The 19,743-nt window shown below is 40.7% G+C and overlaps 2 protein-coding genes across 13 annotated transcripts in view; both read right to left on the bottom strand.

The window, feature by feature from the left end:
• The window catches only part of ZZZ3 (zinc finger ZZ-type containing 3), a 62,732-nt gene extending 58,557 nt beyond the window's left edge, over nt 1-4,175 (bottom strand). For 4 of the 9 annotated variants that reach the window (XM_090146504.1, XM_090146505.1, XM_031600633.2 and 1 more), the window contains exon 1: nt 3,918-4,174. The gene's annotated coding sequence lies outside the window, so the exon portion shown is untranslated. Of the gene's footprint in view, nt 1-1,049; nt 2,811-3,364; nt 3,473-3,527; nt 3,787-3,917 lie in introns of those variants that run through there. The other 5 variants (XM_090146506.1, XM_090146500.1, XM_090146499.1 and 2 more) reach the window with 5 other exon arrangements.
• A 7,414-nt stretch (nt 4,176-11,589) lies between these two features.
• The window catches only part of USP33 (ubiquitin specific peptidase 33), a 36,260-nt gene continuing 28,106 nt past the window's right edge, over nt 11,590-19,743 (bottom strand). For 3 of the 4 annotated variants that reach the window (XM_090146462.1, XM_090146464.1, XM_090146461.1), the window contains exons 22-25: nt 16,977-17,085; nt 15,806-15,908; nt 14,972-15,040; nt 11,590-12,659 (exon numbers count right to left, since the gene is read on the bottom strand). In XM_090146462.1, coding sequence (XP_090002588.1) covers nt 12,502-12,659; nt 14,972-15,040; nt 15,806-15,908; nt 16,977-17,085 — 439 coding nt within the window. In that variant the 3' untranslated portion in view covers nt 11,590-12,501. The remainder of the gene's footprint in view (nt 12,660-14,971; nt 15,041-15,805; nt 15,909-16,976; nt 17,086-19,743) is intronic. The other variant, XM_090146465.1, reaches the window with a different exon arrangement.

The following is a 19,743-nucleotide window of genomic DNA, read 5'->3' as shown; positions in this document are numbered from 1 at the left end:
AAACAGAAAGGGAGAGCAGCAAATGGAACAGAGAAAACATTGTTACAAGGGGAGTCAGCTGTTCTCAGAAGCAACAAGATAGAAAGCTATCAGCTTAATGCAAAGCAAAAATATTTAAATAGAGTATCAAGTAAAACTTTAACCAAGGGCCCCTGAGCTGCTGAAACAAGCAACCAAAAAGGAACTTGGTCATCAGAGAGAACTGTCCTGCTGTATTTCCAAAGGGCCGAGGATTGGAACAGCTGATCTTTTGGCATGTCCACATTTAGCTGAATTCATTATAAGCATTAAAAGCTTAAAGTAGTTTTCAAGAACAGTTGCTGTAATTTAAGCTTTTGGTCTGAAGATATAAAAGCCTCCTCTATAATAACTGTCTGTATAAGCAGCAGTAATTAAACACAAGCCTGTAACTAATACACAGGACTGAGAAACAAACAGCATCTATCAGCCTATTATGCTACAAAACTAAAACTGAGTATTTTGCTTTGATTATGAAAATGCACATAACCTTTTTAAAGGCCTTTTGTTTAAAGAACGATGTCCAAGAAGAAAGTGCTATTAAATGCTTACCTCTGCATTTCCAAATAGTATTTCAACAGGTTTTCACAAAACTAAAATAAATGCTTAGAAAAGTTTTTCTACACCAAAGGCAGTTTTCAAAGCACAAGCCACGTTTATGGTGTTGTTATAGCTAGAACAATATTAGACTTAAGTGTAATGTTTATCAGAAGCAAGTTTTTATAAAAAGCAGCCTGATTTCCAGCAAAGTACACTTAATTTGGAAACTAAGAACTTTCTCACTCCAGAAGTGTGAAAGTTTCCCCTTTCTGTACCTTCTCTCCCGCCTACAGAGGTGGAAGATTTTTTTTTCGTTCCAAGATTTTAAGGACAACTTCTACAAATATCTGCCTGGGGTAATCCATGTATATTTAATCCAAGTATATTTAAACCAACCCCAAAGAAAGGGAACAATAGGTCTCCCAGTTCTGCAGTTCCAGAATTTATGTCAGTACAACGTAAAGCTATGGATATAGGCAAATGCTAAATACCTGCAAAGCAAGCTCCCTCATGCAAATCAGGTTCTTTACGACTGAAGAGACCTGTAGCAACAGTTCCTGCAAAATGCAAAGACTTCCATTTTGGGGAAAGCCCGAAGAAAGCAACCACTGACAGATAAGCTGCAAAGACTTGAAAGAGAGCTTTTCAAATGTGAAAAACTTATTTTTAAAAAATGATAATAAACAACTGAAGTGGGACAGACTGCCAAGACTTTTATTCCAACTCGCTGAGTACATTTTGAAACATGAAGAAACTGTCCCCTATTTCACTTATCCAACACGGTGGATAAGTAGCAAAGAAGAGCAAAGTGGAAGTCTTATCACCTTGCAGCCACCAGACAACTATCAGTGACAAGATGCCAATCTACTCCCAGTACCCAGAATGGTCTGTAAGAACCAGAACCCAACATTTCCTTCAGTCTATCGGAAATTCTGGGAGAGGAAAGTCTCCATTCTGTACATGGCAGACAGCAGAGGGGATCCGACATCACACTACACTGGAAACACCAATAAACGTCAAGGCAGCCAGGCACTGTTTCGCAACAGAACAGAAGGCCATAGGATATCCTCCTAAACTTTGTGAAACAGACCTAGTTATTTCTGCATACTAAATGTATGTACTGAGTGTACTACTGAGTTCAAAAATCCCATTTACTAGTTCTCATTTTCCAGAGATAAAACAACGATTGAACTTCATCACTAAAAAGCTCAGTAAATAAGCTACTTAATACTGCCTCTTCTTAATTAGACATTTGTAGTATATAATGCAAAGAAAAATCATCATAGTTTACAGTGGTACAACTGAAAACTGCAGGAAGTTCCATTACTGGACAACAGAACAAACAGACACATCAGAATTTCAGTTTCAGGTCATAATCGCTGCTCCTAATTGACACACATGGCCCCACTGTGAAACAATCCTTCACAAAAAGCCTTTACTGTAATTTCAGGACATACCATGTTTCTATGAAAACAGAAAACCAGCACTTGAAGTTGCTCACATTCTGAATGACTTCTTAGAAGCCACATGCTGAAGAAAACTGCTGACTAACCCCTTCTACAGCAAGGGAGTTTCATGAATGGCTTCAACTGAGTGAAAACTTCACCCAATTAACACTAACATTTTACTGCGTACACTTTTCCTTAAAATAATTGAGTTTGTCTCCTCCAGACCACTTTTTCTTCAACCAACGTTTTTCCAGTCCTTGCAACAGCAAGGGGGGAAAGTGCTGTAATTAAACGTAAGGCAGAAATACATGGAAAAGACACATCCTTAAGGGTTGTGCAAGTTAATGATTAACACAAAACATGGAGTACACTTCAAGTTTTGATCTCTACATGTTATTAGTTTAGTAGTAACGGCAATATCAATGGAAAACACAAATACATCTACAACCACCACCAAGTAGCTATTATAGCGCATCTAATAATGACTGCAAACATACTGCTGAGTAACAGCTGGAAATCTGAATGCCCAGAACACCTGAGCGTTCAGATTTCTTTTATGAAAGTTTTGTTATCGTTATGCATCAGCCTGAGTCTAAATTAGTAACAAGAAGAGTTTAACCCCAAGACCAAAGCCCCTGTCAGCACTCTGGGGTAATGAGGGAGAGAACACAAGACACCATAAGGATGACACAGAACCATATGTTCTCCCATTGCTATCAGGGCTGGGTGACAAAGGGACACACGGGCACTACGGGAATCACTGCTCCAAGTGGAACAGGAGACCGAGAAGTATTTCACAAGCTTGGGACACACAGAGATCGGATCTGCGATGTCTCGTGAGCTCTGCGACAGGAGCTGCGGGCGTCCAACAGCCAGGGCTGGGCGCAGAGCGGCACAACGGGCGCGCCTGCCAGCGGGCCGTGCCAGCACCGCGCGGCGTCCGTGCGCGGCCGGGCCACGAGAGGCTGGGGGACCCGCGGCTGCAAACAGCCTCGGTCAGGAAGGGCCGAGAGGCGAACCGGAGCCGGAGGTTCCTCGGCCCCTCCAGGCTGGCCGGCAGCCCGGGCCCCGTCCCCAGGCGCTGCCGCAGGTTCGGCCCAGAGGCGGCCCGAGGCCCCACCGGCGGGGCGGGGCGGGCGCCGCTCTGAGGAGCGAAGCGCGGCCCGGGCAGCGCGAGGTGAGCTGAGGTGAGGCGGGGCCGGGCCGGGGCGGGGGAAGGGAGGGAGGGCCGGGAGCGGAGCCAGTAGCGCTTCCCCGGGGCGCCCGACCCCGCCCCGCTTCCCGCGCGGCCCGGGGCACGCCGGCGGGGAGGAGGCTGATCGCAGGGTCCCCGCCCCCCGGGCCCCCGTTACCATTACCCAGCACGCCCAGCGCTGCGCCGCCATCCCGCAGCCGGCCCGCTCCCGCAGGAACCGCGCGACCTCGCGAGATTTCCTCTCCCCACTCCCTTCCCCCCCCCCTTTCCCTCCTTCTCTTCCATCCCCGCCCCGCGACCCGGCCCGGCCCCGCGCGCACACGCACGCTCGCTCAGACCCAACATGGCGGCCGCGGCGCCGCGCACGTGTCCTCAGCCGCGCAGTGTCAGACGGGGCGCGCGCACGGACACCCATGCACGCACGTAACGCCTGGGAAGGGGGGTCACGGGGAGGGAAGGAGGGAGGGAATGAGGGAGGGGGGAGGCGGAGCCGCCGCGCACGCGCAGGAGGCGCCGCTGCCGGCCAGCTGATTCGAACGGGGCGCGCGAGCCGCCACCTCCTCCCGCACGCGGTGGTCACGTGGGGGCTTCCCCCCGCTCCTTCCCTCCTCCTCCTCCTCCTCCTCCTCCGTCTTCCCCCTCCCCTCGCGGGTTCCGAACTCGGCACCATCCGGGTCCCCCGTTCCCCGGGGCTGGGCCCGGGCCCGAGCCCTCACCTGACGCCCGCTCCTCGGCGCGGCCGGCCCCGCGCAGCCCGGCGCGCGGCTCGCTCCCTCCGTGCTGCCCGCACCAGGCGGCGGCGGCGGCGGCGGCTCCGCACAGCGCCTGCTCCCCTCGGCTCGGCGGCGGCGGCTCCTTCCGCTTCCTTCCCCTCCCCCTCCAGCCACTGCGGCGGGGACCCGCTCCCTGCAGCTCCGCCTGCTGGCAGAGGGCGGGGGCGGCGGCACGGCCTGCCCGCTGCCCCCGGGCGGGGGGCTGCGGCGGGCGAGGCCGCGCGCTGGGCGGCCCCGAGAGGTGGCCCGTGCGGGGGGCGGGTGCCCGGCGGGGCGCCCTGAGGGGCGGGGGGGGGGGCGCGGCGCCGCTCACGCGTGCGGCTGAGGCGGCAGCGGCCGGGGCGCGGCGAGATCGCTGCGGGCGGCGGGCTGCCGGCGGGCAACGCTTCCCAGAGCTCGCGGCGGAGGCCGTGCTGCCGGGAGAGCCCTTCCCCTTCTCGGCACAGAAAGCGCCGCTCCGCGGATCCGCGTCCTGCGCTCTCCGGACGGTGGCTGAAAATCAACCGTTCACGTTTTTTTCTGGCACCCTCCTCGTTCCCTGCGAGTCAGCCTGTTTATGTGGCGGGACTTTATTTACCGGTGCCTTTTCCCAAAGGCAGATGATCTACCGTGTAACTCTCGTTCTCCTCTAACCGCACTGTTCTGCGGTTTTTTTTTTGTTGTTTTTTGTTTTCTTTCTTTTTCTTTCTTTCTTTTTTCTATTTGGTGAGCTTCAGGTAACAAGGATTAAAACATTCAAGTTTTCTATGTAAATGCTTACGAAAGGCAATAAAAACATAATAATAAGAACCCCTAGCAACTCTGCAAATCACTGGAAAATCCTAAACTAAATAAAAAATAGAAGATTACCTAGAGAGAAATTATTTTCAAATTCCTTTAAGGGCAGGTGCTGCGGTGGTCAGACTGATTGTGCTTCTGTACGGAAAGGACAGCGTGTAACAACACCGTAATTGCCCCGATTACTAGTCTGGCCATGCAGTCCTGCAGTCTGCATAAAAACCTCAGTCGCTTTTCTACTTTCCCAAGTGGTTTCCACTTTTCCCTTCTTCTTGTTGACTCGGAAATCCTGCAAAGGGCTTCAAAACAACAGAAATCCCACAAGAGGCAGAAGGAAATTTTCGTTGTTGTTGACTCTGCTGCTGTTTTCATGTAGCCTTCTGTCTGTGCGCCCAAATCTTAAAGAGCAACGGAGCCTTTTGTGTTGTTATTGCAGAAGCACCTGTAAGCACTGACTGCGATCAGTGCAGAAATATGTTTGCTCAGCTCAACAGCTGCAGCAGTTGAAGACATTATTGCATTGCAGCCAAGTGCTAGCGCTTTCACAGTCGAACTGAGTGTTCTCACAGCAAAATCTATTGTATTTTGTTCAAGTTCCCATGGCTGCCGAAGGGCGCAGTTGAGCAATACAGCAGAGCTGATCTGACAGCCTGCTGACACAAAGCAGCACCCTTTCCCCACGCCCTCCCCCCCTAACTACAGCGGTGCCCATCTGAACACCCAGTAAATCAGACCTTCTAAGACACCGAGGAGCTGTTCCCATTTCTGGGGTGTTAATTTTCAGCTATGAAATAAACTGCTTTGGATGACGGACAATAGAGGCAGCATGTGAGAAGTTGGGGCAAAGGTGTTGCCAGCAGTGGGGAGGAGCAGGACTATTCTCTCTTGGCAGAAGATACTTTTTGGCAACAAGTTTGAACCAGTCCAACCATATTGCCTAACCACACCCCAGACCAGGATTCGCTTTGAATTCACTGAGGAGTGCCTGAACACTAAGCTCTGCTATCTTCCTTAAGAAGCAATAATATCTAGCGATGGGATGATAACAGAGCAACTGTTGTTAATGGCACCGTGCTTTTGGTAATGGCTCCTGTTAATGAAGGAGATGCTCCTGGGCTGTGCTCCACCTCTGTATGCTCCTGCTTTCACTGGAATGAATCCAGCAATTGCGTACCCACAGGGCAGTTTGGCTCAGCAAGCCTACTAGAGGAAAATAACTATATGCAAAGAGGAAAAAAACAAGCCATGCAGAGTAAGGAGATCAAGCATACTTACTATGCTTATTCTTATTATATTTATTGTCTCCACCCAAGAAAATTTACATTTAAACCCTGAGAAATCTGCTTTGTTTGAAGCTGGTTGGATGGGGTTCTACTTTGACTCTTTTGTCCCCACAATTCAAACTTTTTCCATTTGTTCATGCTACCTGGCAGCTCCTACCCTGCAGGAGGCTGTAGTAGCTTCTAAATAATTCCTAAGCCTATAGGAATATGGTCCTGCCCAGCACCATCGCATTTCTGTAACACATTTTCCCTTCCCCAGCTACTCATATAACCTATAAACCATAAGCCTTGGCACAACCATTTTATCTGTCAGCAAGTTATGCCATACACCAATAACCGGTAACTACATTTTGTTGTGGGCAGCCTCAAGTAATTCATATTGCAGTAGCAACCTTTCTGGCCTTGCCACTGGTGGTAGTAAAAAACAAAACAAAAACATTCTAATCAAGGGAAAACCGTGTTAATGGCAGCTCCTCACGTTACAGTGGGACAAGCTAAAAAAGAGGTCAGCCCCACATGTAAAGTCACTATTAACTACAAAATGAGCTGTCTTATCCCCACCATTTCACTGGAGCCCCAGCTCATATTTGTGCACAGAGATGCCTGAGACCATAAGGTCCAGCACTGACAGAGCTGTTACAGGGCTCATGCTTTCAGCGGTAGCATCACTGTTTCCACCTATTTTAACATCAACAAACAGCATAACTGCTTTTCCATTATTAAAGCAAATGTTTTGTTTTGTTTTGTTTTTTATTTTCTAACATTTATCAAAACAAAACTCACTCTGCACAATTCAGTGCAATTGAGAAACTGATCTGAAGGACAGCTTGGTTAGTTCTGGCATTTTTCCAGTATGCTCCAGGAAGGGCATTTGCCTACCCGATGCTGCTATTCAACACAGGGTTTACAGTCTCAGCCACTGCTCCAAGATCTATGCTGGCTCCACACTGTCATGCAGGAGGGAGATTACAGTTGAATTCTTTTCTGGAGTTCAGCTCAGGCTTATCTGCTCTTTTTCAAGAGAGCTGTATTGGACTGACTGGTTTGTGGGAAATTGCTTTGGTGGCTACACAGTAAGTCCTGGTCAAGAGCAGAGACTCTACCTGAAGCCAGCTGAGCCCAAACCTAATAAACCATCCTGAAATGGATGAGAGCTAGCTCAGCACAACTCAGTCTTAAACAAATCAGAAAACCTTATTTATTCAGCTTATGAGTTTCATATTGAAGTATCAAGATCCCGTTGCTTAAATCTACTCAAAACCAATGATTTGGCATATAGTCTCACAAGAATCCACAAAACCTATGAGTCATCTGTTTCTCAAAAATGGACTTTTTTTTTTAATCTGCATAACTCAGCTGACACACCTTTAGGAGAAAAATTTTGTGATAATACCAGCTTTTTAATGAAAAGTATGACTCAGCTATTGTAAGCAAACACCTGTAATTTTAGGTGCCTTATAAACAGGGAGACTTTTATCTTACGATGTGGCAGTGCTCACACATTTATAGAGGATAAAAGCTTTATCTCCTTGTTGAATCACTGAAAGCTAGGCTGAAGCTATTAACTTAAGACCAGCCACGTGTTTTAAATAGCAATAACTATTACAGATTGTATGCAAGAAAATAAGTTGTTTTTCCTCTTTTTTTCAACCCCAACTCCAAAAGGATTTTTTTTTATCCAATAAGATAAATTGAATTTGTAAATAGATAATTTGGGTGAAATAATGTTGAAAGTGATTTGTCCTTCTTTGTGATGCTTCAGAAGTCCAGAATTCTTACTTTGCTTCCTGCTACTAATTGTCAGCTCTGGATGGCTTAAGTATAGAGGGAAGCCAGAAAAGCCATCTGTTTGGAAGAATGAAAAAGCCTAGTTGTTTTACTCATTTCCTGGGCAAAATGAAGAGCTGAAAGGTTTTCAGTGAGAAAACTGCTTAGACTGCACTAAGCCAGATGTACGCAGGGAATTCAAAAGGAATAAATGGAACAGGATTTTCTTAGTTTGGTGTAAAATGGTTGTATGGCAAGTAAGAAGAATCTGCTTGTTTCTTCAATCAGATAATCTGAAAAATTTTTGTACATTTTCCAAATCTCAGGTTTGCTTTTCAAAATTAGCTTATGTGATGAATATTGATTAGAAACAATTGTCTGTAATACTAAATGGAAAGAAGCTCCTTGCATTTAGTCCTTTTGAGAAATCACAGGATATCTTGTGTTACTAAAAACTAGTTACTTTATGAGCTTTGAATCTGAAAAGCAGAATTCTTACATAATGCATTAGCATTGCGCATTAGATTACACCAGATTTCATAAGAAAAAGTCAGCCATATTTAACTTCTGCTCCACAAATGAAAATTGTTACATCCACTTAATGTATTCTCTAGCCAAGCACATTTCCTACTCTTTTTGCTGATATCCCACTGCCAGTAGGACAAGCTGCTAACTGAACAGCTAGTTATATGAAACTACCCTGCTCTACGGTTGAAAAAATACAGGATCATACACACTCACAGAAGGCTCTAAATCTAAGTTCTTTCACATATCACTGAATCTTGTGCTATGCTGAAAGGACAGACTTCTTTGAGTATTCTGTGCCTCCAAATTAGGGACTAACACTACTACTTGTTGGCTCCAATCTTCAGACATCTCCACTTTGATAGCCTGGACAGAAGGTAACTCCAAGCAGCATAGTTCTATTGGTAGGGCAGTCAGAATTCCCAGGCATAGCAAAAAAGACTAGAACTTCCATATGAAATACAGTTTTGTGGGGGAAAAAGAGATTAAATTAAAAAAAAAAAAAAAAAAAAGCTTCCACACAAATGCATATAGTAGATTGCAAGTCACAGTACAGCATCTAGATAGAGCAGTAAAGTTCTAAACCAAGATCTCCTTATCACAGCCAGGGACGTGTGGCAACAAAGGGTGTATCTGTTCTCTCTTGAATTCAGATTTGGCAGATTTCATACCACAGAGATGTTACCCTACAGCAATTTTTGTTAGATGCATACAAACATGTTTTTGCTGCATTCAGGCATTTCAACAGCTGACAATGACAACACTATTCAAAATACACAGTTACCAAAATTGATTGTGATCTTGTCTGATACGAATTAGTAAAAATGCTTTTTTGCTCCATTTAATCTTCTCTTGATAGAGTTACTGAATAGTGTATTGAATCTCTGACTTTCTTAGCAAGCTTTCAGGCTGACAGACTGACACCCGTTAAAGCATCCCAGAGTCATTTATCTGTTTAAAAACATAAACCTTTATCTGATGCATCTACTCAAGATCACTATTCCAGAGCAGAACTAGAGTAGTGCTTCCAGCCAATTAAGGAGCAGAAGAAATAGACTGTGCATTTCAAATATAAATTGATACACACACATCACCATCATTAGACATAGGACTAATATAGATTCAGCCTACAGAAACAGTTTGCTGAACAAAAAAATGAATTCTTATCATAATCATCTCTAGAACTTCCTCCATTTCCTAATATTCCAGAAACAAGAAGGAGAAGACTGGCTTTTAAGTCAGTAAAACATCCCAGTGACAAGGAATAATTTTACAACTAACTTGCTTCATTAAGCATACTACTTAGCTCTGAGCTCTCAAGTAGAAGTGCCATGTTTTGCTATTAATTCAACAGCTCTTTGGTTCATCTTTTTCCCCCCAATTATACTGTTCACTTACTTTACACAATATCTGAAGCATCCTTCTGGATCCTGGAGGTTCCAATAAACACTTAGCTAAACTACTTGCAATAAATAGACAACAACAACAAACCCTGAAAAACGTAGAGAGAGCAAACTTTTAGCTACCCAACTCCCCAGGCAGTTTTCTCCAGAAGAGAGAATTAAAGTGACCAGACTGAACAGCAGGTTTTTAATAGCTCAAATCTAGACTCCCAAGCCTCAAATAAGGCCTCCACTGAATTTTCTCTTCTTGAAATGACAGCTTCCCTGGCATCCAAACACACTGCTGTCTTTCCTCAACTGGAAGCAAGTGGACAAACAATCTAAGAAGACTGGTTAAAGGCTTATGGAGAAAAATCATTTCCATGGCCCATTTCTGAGATACATTCTTCCTCTGCTATTAATCAGATCTCTCTTCACAGTGCAGGTTTTTCTCCTTTAAGCACTGCAGTGCTGCCTGCCTTCCACTATACACAAGCAATCCATCTGGAGTTCTCCCACACTATCTTATTTTAAAAGGCTATTTCCATTTCTGTGGCATAAAATCCTTCATAAAGTCCTCAAAGTGCTAAAAACAAGGCAGTCATCTTTTTGGAACCATCTTAAACACAAACATTTCATCCCTGCAAACTTGGGAATTTCCTTTTTTGTTAGCATGACAACTAGTTGTAGTGTGAGGATGCCTGTCACTGAGGTGACAGAGGAACTTCACAACTCAGCTAGTTTGAAGCATCTCATTAGTGGTTTATGCACACCACAGTTCAGGACTGCAGTGGAAAAAATTTCTGCAGAACTGCTAGACTATTAGAAATATTTCTAGATTTCTATCTAAACCTGAGTCAACTGAAATTGAGGCAGATATTCCTACTCATCTAAAAAAACTGGGAGCAGTACATATGAAATCTCACAATCAAGCACAACACCAAGTAGGGCAGAATAATTACCTCCTGTGCCTTGCATCTGATGTTTTTGTTACTGTTACCCAGTTTTTGAGGTTCTTGGTGGGTTTTTGTTGTTGTTTTTTTTTTTGTTTGTTTGTTTGGTTGGTTTTTTTTGCTACAATTGGATTTTGACTCTTTGTCTGATCTGCTGTAATACCCAGAATATTTGACACAGAACTGCTTCATGCCTTGGACAAGCTAATGTCCCCAGCATCAAGCCTTTCTTCCTTTGCAGATTTTACTGGGGCAGTCTGTTCTATTTATCCAGACATTTCATGGGCTGGCCAACTGATATCCATGATAAAGTTTAATAAAGTTTAAAATTGAGAAATGTTTTCCTCATGTACTAGAGATATAATAATTGGCTTTGTACTGCTGTTCATCTACCCTCTCATTCACCCTACTGTGTTCTGGTTTTAGCTCTGCTTCTTCTTAGGTAGGCTGAGGAAAACACTGGGATTTATAGATGGGATTTCAGACAGAACCTCCTATACAACACATCAGCAACATGGTCAAGTAGTTTAGGTTATAGGACCCTGGGACTCTTACAGGTGGCTTTTTAACCACAATAGCTTTAAATACTTCATGAAGTACAACACAAGTTTCATTTTATACTAGATATACAACTAGCCAGAAGAATGTTACATCAGTATTTTTCACTCAAGCTATACAACTGTCCACGTCATTGCCTCAGTATAAAGTAGCCAGGAAATGTATGTGTGTGGGAACAATATCACAGTATTACTCCAAAGTTTTCATACTGATGTAACAAATGAAAAACATTTGAGAAAGCTTCCAACCCCCCCACGTTAAGGTTGTTTTTCTCCCTCCACCTCCTTTTCCCCCCCCAAAAAAAAACCAAACAAGTAGCCTTGAATAACACTGCTTATTTGGTAACTATCAGGCCAAGAAAAGAGTGCCATTCTGCATTCCGATCTGACTCATTTAGTAAAGTTTTGCAATATATACATTTTATCCAGCTTTTCACATTATAGGTCATCATGCCAATGAACAATACAATAAAATTCTTCAAAAGCAACTATCTGTGAATATAATTCAAGAGACCAGACAATTTAACTTCCGAAATTTATATCACTCATGTCCATAATCATTTTACATTTCACATTTCATGCTCTCAAACATTACCCTACAGAAGACTACATCTTTTTCTCACAAATATTATTAATGCTAGCAGGTTTTGTAGACTTACAGAAGCCTAAAGATGCAAAATTGAGCAGGTAATAACTTATGACATTCACTGACTAAAATAATATTCAATCTACGTTGATGTTTGATCCATTCCAATATGTTAAGTATTTGGATGTTACTCATTTTATATACTTACAGTGCAAAATAAGTGAGAATTTTTTTCCTGAGCATTTAAGAAATTAAAATCCTTTTTCTTTATCATTGATTACAATCCATTTAGAATATACTCTCCTTATACCTACCATTGTCAAGACTTTACAATTAAGAAGGCAGAAGTTTGTAGGCATCAGAAGCCCAATCAGGAAGGTTACATAACATCTCTAGAACTTTGCTCCCATTTTTCAAGTTTAAGGATATAACAGGATTTTGACTCACACTGAAAAGTCCAGAAATGACAGTGTTTTCCACTGACCAAACACTCCAAGAACAAACTACACACTTTCCAAAACAGAAACAGTCTTCATTTAAATATATTGCAATATATATTTCAACTTACACTTCGGTAGTTAATGAATGCCCAGTGAGATGTGCCTCCAATAGACAAGAGAATAAAACATTTAGGAATGTATTTTGGGCATTATGTAAGGAAGCTGGATTCCTTACAAATTCGTCTTTTCCTCAGTAGCTACAGACAATGAGTTTCTAATTCAATCTTCTCTTCTGTTTGCAAGATATCAGGTTCTGCTGTAGGAGCAGGTGGTCTGTGTATAATCTCTGGGCCTCCACCATAGATTGACTGAAGAAAATTCCATGTTTCTTCAGATATCTGTCCAGAATCTGCACCTGCAAACATTTAAAAAGTTTTCATTACTATTTAAAACAGTTCTTTCCATGACTCTTTGAACAGATACAAAAAGAAAGAAAAATATATTTCAAATTTAACAATAATCTAATTTGCACTTTTTCCTACGCCAGCTACCAAACCCAAGGACTTTTTTGTATTAACACTATATTTCTTTATTCTTACAACTTACCTGCTCTCAAAACTATCCAGTACTTAACACACCCCAAATACGAAACGCATGATGCATTTTATCTGAGATGCATCCATTAAGCTAACAACTGATAGGTCTTAGAATTGTGGGGCTGCTTCCTGGTATGGAAGGATTTATATTAACAAAAATTCCCATCCATTACTGTGTAAACTGCAAGGATTCAAGGTTTGTGTGTCAAATAAATGTGATCATAAAGAATAAAAGTATGTGGCAGTTTAATGAGTCAGCCTGACTTCTTTTTGTTTGTTTAAGTCTCTGTTTATCATCTCTTTCTTCTGGCTAGAGGTTTCTCTGCCGTCCCAGGTCAGCATCCAACAGTCTTTTCTGATTCTCCAAAAGTTTCAGAAGAGCAAGGGAATATCAGCATATTACCCCTCTATGTTTTACCAGAGTAATCCTGTCTGATAAAATTGTAGTGTATTCTTCACATTAACCTAGATAACAAGAGAACAAACTTCTGTTCTACCTGAATAGATACCTTTTCTTTAGGCAACTCATTAAAAACTTGCACTACGGCAATTTTCTCCCAATATCCTTTTGTTACTACTATTAGAAAGTTTCAATGAGCCTAATTTCTACTTTAAAAAAAAAAAAAAAGCAACAGCAAGGCTTCTCTCCCTGTCTCCTATATTTTCTCTCCTTGCCACCTGCTCTAGCAGGCCTCCTGCTGTGACAAACATCTAATAAATTTCCAAAAATAAAAGGTGCAAAGAGCTTAAGTTTGTTTATCCACATCTACTTAGCTTCATACGGAAGTCATGTTGCAGATCTTATGCCAGTATTAACGAAGTTATGTTTGAATTTTCCATTTTTCAGGTACTCAAAAAACAAGTCTGCCTCTGCAGGCACAGGAGTAGTTCATTCCCTTATAAAGCTTCCCGCAGTCAAGTGCAATTGAACAGGCACAGCAAACATCAACTCATTAGAATTGGGGTCAGGACCACAGGATCACAGAATACTGTTTAGTGGCGCTCCTCTCTTTTCCCTCACAACTTAGAATTTTTCCACAGCCTACTCCTTGTAATCTCTACCCTAGTCCTACCTAATCTGAACCAAAATAGCTGAAGTTCAGAGTTGATGACTGCCTATTTTAGTATGAATGCTAATGTGATTTTATGTTGCTACTAAACATCAGTCAGATGTTTGAAGACTTAATTTCTGTGTTAAGAGCTTGAACCATTAAGATGAACTACAAAAACTCATGGGTGCAAGAATTCATTCTGTTTCCAATATGCTCTTTACATTTCACAATCGGCAAGATTCATGTTGAACCTACTGATCTCCAGTGACTGCCACCTGTAGGTCCCTTCAGTATGCTGAAGCATTAAGTTAAATTGACTTTTACTCAGTAGCTGGCTTTTTTCCTCAATTTTAACACTGCAATAAGTTCAGCAATTTAAATATTATACATAATATAATGATATTATGCTTCCACAGGAAGTCTGAAATCTTCATAAAGAAGACCACATTAGATTTTTTTCTCTGTACCCACAGTTTTTCAAATAGATGGTTGGTTTTAATCATTTGACTGAAGAATAAATAAGAAAACGTATCTTTGCATGCTAGAGAACATTTGTAATACACAGCGGTAACTTGCAAAAAAAGCAAAAAAAAAGAGCAACAACATTTAAGTATGATTGCCTTCTATCAGAAGCAGCTCTCATTTCAAATTAATTTCAAGATTCAAACAACTACACACAGATAAATGACAATCTAAAAGCCAAGCAACTCTAACTCTGAGACAAGAAACCCAACAAAAACAAAGCAATACAGAGCCAAAAGCACAGTTTGCCCACTTTAAAGTTATTGTGCATCTCCTTTTAAACTCTCATCTGTGCTTGGATTAGCCTATTAGAGGTATTAATTCTTTGAGAGCGTATTTCTCGCTCAAAAAATGAACCTTTGAATAACTGCCAGTTTCTCAACTGCAGTCCTAATTTAGTTTTTAGTTCTGAAAACGAACAGAATACAGATTCATTGGGTATCACCATTTCACTGTAACAGTTTAAGATAAGAACTTGTAATAGGTTTACTGAAGCAAATTTACTTGAGCAAATATATCACAAGGAGCCCAACATTGCAGTAGTATCAAACACCTACCTTGTTTTAGCACAGCATTTCCACATTTTGTTATTGCAATTTTAGCATTATCAATAGGACCGGGGGGATCTATTGTGATGGAAAGGATGGTTAGGAACAGTGCAAAAAACAAAAGGCAGATTGGAGTTTTCATTTTCAAATGGAAGGAAAAAAAGCTCGTTTGTCTACTGCTTGCTTTTTGTACTGCCTCACAGTATGTTTTAAGTTGTTAACAGATAACCAGAACTTTAATTAAGAGGAAGTTTTCCAAAACATTCATGATTACAGTAAGTCTTCAAGCAACAAACACAAATTAATCCTCACTTTCACCCCTAGTAAAATTGTTCTAAAGGAGACTCAGATAAGATTGTAGAACATTTTATCAACATTTTCATTTCAAATCTTTAGAGACACTTGAAGAATACTGAAGTTGTATTGTTAGGGTTGTTACTCAGTTATCTATAGGTTTTTGCTGTGAGATCACCTTTCCTGCAGAAGCTGCAGCATTATTTATCAGTTTGTACTGCAAAATACATCCTCCCTCATATTTGTATCCCTGCTGCTGCCAACAACCACCACCCTCCATACCAGCACCAACATACAATGCTCTTTCCACTGCTATCCCATTATCCACTCCTGTGAATAACCAACATTTGACTGTACTTTGTAATTTGATTCCTGGTTACGTTTACAACCCACGAAACCAATGATGCTTGCTCTAAGAACTTTTGTTGCCTTCTCTTGCTATTACTTCCTCCATCTCTCTACCAAAGTAGAAACAACCTGTAAAAATATTACCACTGTGTAGAAAGAAATAAGAATAGAACTGGTATTTTGAAATGAAGCACAGCTTACCACTGTCTTTGCCTTTTACAAATCCTTCCCATTCTCTGAACCACTGCATACTGATGCAGTAAAATGTTGAAGATGATTCTTCTTCTTGGAATGCCCTATAAAGCTGGAAGGAAAAAGGAGCTTTGTTTTTCTAGCTTCTTTTTCTTTAAACTCTTTCAACCATTCTAACTACTAACAACATAGTATTATACTGCTACAGAACATTTTGAAGAACGACAGGCCATCAGGACAGTAAGTCTGTGGTGAATTCCTGAGGTGAGACTGATGCAGTGGTAGCCTTCATCTGAAAAAAAAATTATTTGTTCTCTACTCAAGAACTTTCTTTCTCCTGAGAGCAACAATAACAGGCTGGTTCTTATGCACAAGCACTTACCAGTTAAATGCTATTGGATAATTACTGTATTACTGTAAAGGTCAAACTTTCACACAGCAGAAGAAAGCTGAAAAAATTAATTTTGTAATATAAAAGTGTTTTTGAAGATTTGCTTATCAGTTTTATTTAAGGTTTTTTATGTGATAAACAATATTTTCATGTTTGTTTTTCTCCTAATACTCTGAGCAGGCCCAATGAGCTCATGCACTAGGACTTTTCATAACTTTACTTGCTTTAGATTAAAACATGTTGAGATCTTTATTCCAATTAAAGTAAATAAATAAATAAATAAATATCAGTTTGAGTTAAGTTTCTCTTGAAAGGCAACATCACAGAAAACAGCTATAGACAAAGCCTCAGACTTCACTGCATCAGTGGAAAAAATGTTTCTTTAACAAAAAAATATTTCTTAGAGCCTCACATTTCCTAAAGTCTTTTTTTTTTTTTTTTTTTTAAAGAAACTACAGAACATTTTCTTGCATAGGACAGATCACTGGCGGCATATGAAGGAAAGTAGCTTATGAGGCTACACTCAGTATACATGCTATTGAGAAAATGCTTCGTGTTTCTTAAGTTGCTTTTTTTTTTTATTAAACTGTATTTCTCTATAAACAATTGTGTGGGAAAGCATAAGAACATTGTTATTAAGAGAAAGGAAAGGATTCTGTACAGGTATACACACGTTTAGTAAAGTCCATTTGTTACAGAAATTGCTTATTTTGGTAACTCCTTGTGTCAAGTGATGAATATCAGGTGATGTTGAAAAGTGGAAAGAATAAGAATTGTTTACTTTTTTACCCGAATAAACATCTCCAATTCATTTTTCCTTCTTTTTTCAAGTCTTTCAGACTCTATTTGGCAGGTATGACAAACATACAGATGGTTAACAGCTGGTCCTCCTCCATACCTGCGACAGTAGGCAGCGACAGTAAAAATAAATTAATTACAAAAAAACACCAAACAAGAAAACAACATTAACATTGCAGAAAAGATTATGTAAAAAGGTTCATGTAGTTGTAAACATCAAAGCAGCGTCAGCTTCTTACAACATGTATTTGAAGTCTGATACACACCAGTGATGCTACAGTTGTCATCATTTATCTTCCTAGTACTATTTTGTACTTAATCCTAAGACATAATCGTATTCCAATTTCTTACTACCTAAGCCAGTTAAACCATCTCAAGATCTTGGCGTATCATACATTTAAAAAGGTATTACTATGCAAAAAAAAACATTGGTGAGCAAGTATTCTGTTTTATACATATACACAAACCATGTGTGATTTTATTAAAAACCTCTAAGAAACTGCTTATGGACATAGGCCATTTCTCTTTTCCAAGACAAGCTCTTCATCAGTTCACTACTATCCCAACACTGGTCTCTAACATTTTTTTAGTTCTGTTCTTAAGAAGTTATTCTCCATGCATCTTTCCTCCTTTTATTTTTTTTTGTGCGCTTCTGCATACATGAAAGTTTTTAGGGCCACTGCTCCACAGAAGCACAGAGTATATAAATGTATGTATATATGCACCATGCACCATTAGGAACACAGGCAGCATTGGCTGGTCTGGAAACTACAAGTCTGATGCAGAAAATACCCACGAATGTCTAGCAGCATTAAGAGATGCATTTCTTCAGCACAAAGGTTACAATGAAAAACTTGTGGAGATAAGAATATTCTACGTTAGCCATCTTATTTGATTTCTTTTTTGTCAGTCATGCTCTCTTCTCATTGTGCTTCTCTTAAAAACTTTAGATTCTACTTCAAAAAAACCTTACATTACATAAAATAGCACTCGGCGTGAAGCTGAGTATTTTTTGAAATATGAGTATTTTTTGAGTAAGAATGAAAATAACTACATTTACCTAGTAAATAAAATTAAACAATCTGCCATGAAGGCACTGGATTTAAATATAATTTAATTTAGAAGTTCTAAACATGCCTTTCCTCCAACCTACACACACCTTCTGAACTACAGTTCAACAATCAAAAATAATCTGGAATGCTGTTTTTCTTGAATACAGGATCCTTGTATCTTAACTGAAAACGAAAGCATTAATTGAGTCCAATAGCACTTGTATATAAACAATTGTTTTCTTCAGCCCACTAAATAATCTTAATAACGATGTATATTTTAGTAACTTGTTCATTAAAATACTCACCTACCACTTAGATTGCATTTCTGGAGACAACAGTGACTTCAGATTGAAGTCATAAGTCTTGTAGGTAAGTCCACAAATCTTAACTGAAATAGGTCCAGTATAGATTATACTATTTCACGTTGAAGCAATTCTATTTCCAAAGATTTTGTAACTGAACAAGTGTATTTTGCCAGATGAGCAGCAAAATAAATGTGTCTGGGCTTGTACTGATTGGCATCTTGTATGAAAGTCTAAGTAAAAGTCAGCTTTCATCACGTTTATTTTCTCCACAGTAAATTCTTCTTACCCACTGTGGACATGGCACACACTCTTCTATATTCCCAGATAACAATATGAGAAAAAGCAAAATATAGTTTCTTCAGAGCTATTCTGTTTTGAAGAGTACATGTGCTAGTCAGGAGACCAGACAAAAAGGATGAATTATTTTTGCTAAACATTTATGTCTTTTCTCTACCTACTAGGTTACTCTCAAAATCTTGGGTACCCTGCTGTCTTTGGGACTTAGACCTTTCAAATGGTTTAAGTTTGACATCAGAGTTTACCAAGAAAATTCTGAAATTGTCAGTTAGTTGGAGGAAAAATTTAGTAGTCTAGAAAAGTGGAAATAAGCTGAACAAAATACTGCTTCTGTTTCTCCACTTGTGTTTACCAAAGCACAAACAACTTGAGCTATAGTGCTTACATGGTCAGAAATTAGCAACCAAGTTTACTTAGTGCAGGTGCAATACAGAGGCCTGTATTGCAGGTTATTAGCAAAGCTCTTCTGCAGCTTTCTGTTACATTAAAAGGATGTGTATCTTAAGAACCCCTCATTTATAAGCAAGCACTTACACCTGACCTAGATGAAAAAGCATGGAGTATTAATATAGAACGTTTATATCCAAGTTATTTTGAAGCAGTGCTGGCAGCTGAAGCTATACATTCAAAGCCAACATAAAATAAAAGTTGGTTCCAGCCAATAAGAGAACAGGAAGCTGATACAGAGAGTTCTTTCAGAATACCTCTTGAAAGCATACTTCTTCTGACCTACTTTGAATCATTTTGCACATACCATACATGTTTATTAGTTTAATGCTCAAGCATTATCCCAGTACCACTCTACTCTATGTCGACTTCTAGAATTACCTTGCACAAGCAAATTATATAAACTGGCACTTTGCCATCCCTTCACTTAGCTTTGTGCTCAGAGTACGTGTATTTTTCTCAGTCACTAACTCTAGAAGTCTGATTGTGCTGTGTGGAACATATTTGCTCTTAAACTAAGACTGCATCTCTGAAGAATACATTTTGACTAAAGCTACACTGATGGGTCCACAAGTTTCCCTGAGATACTAATTGCACTGAACATAGAACTTTTACCTTGCTGTTTGGCATGTATTTTCTCTCAAACCGCATCACTGA

Source organism: Phasianus colchicus, chromosome 9 (genome assembly GCF_987193195.1).
Source record: "Phasianus colchicus chromosome 9, bPhaCol1.hap1.1, whole genome shotgun sequence".
NCBI lineage: Eukaryota > Metazoa > Chordata > Aves > Galliformes > Phasianidae > Phasianus > Phasianus colchicus.
Note: the sequence above shows the minus strand (reverse complement) of the source record. Positions and strands in the feature narration are given on the sequence as shown.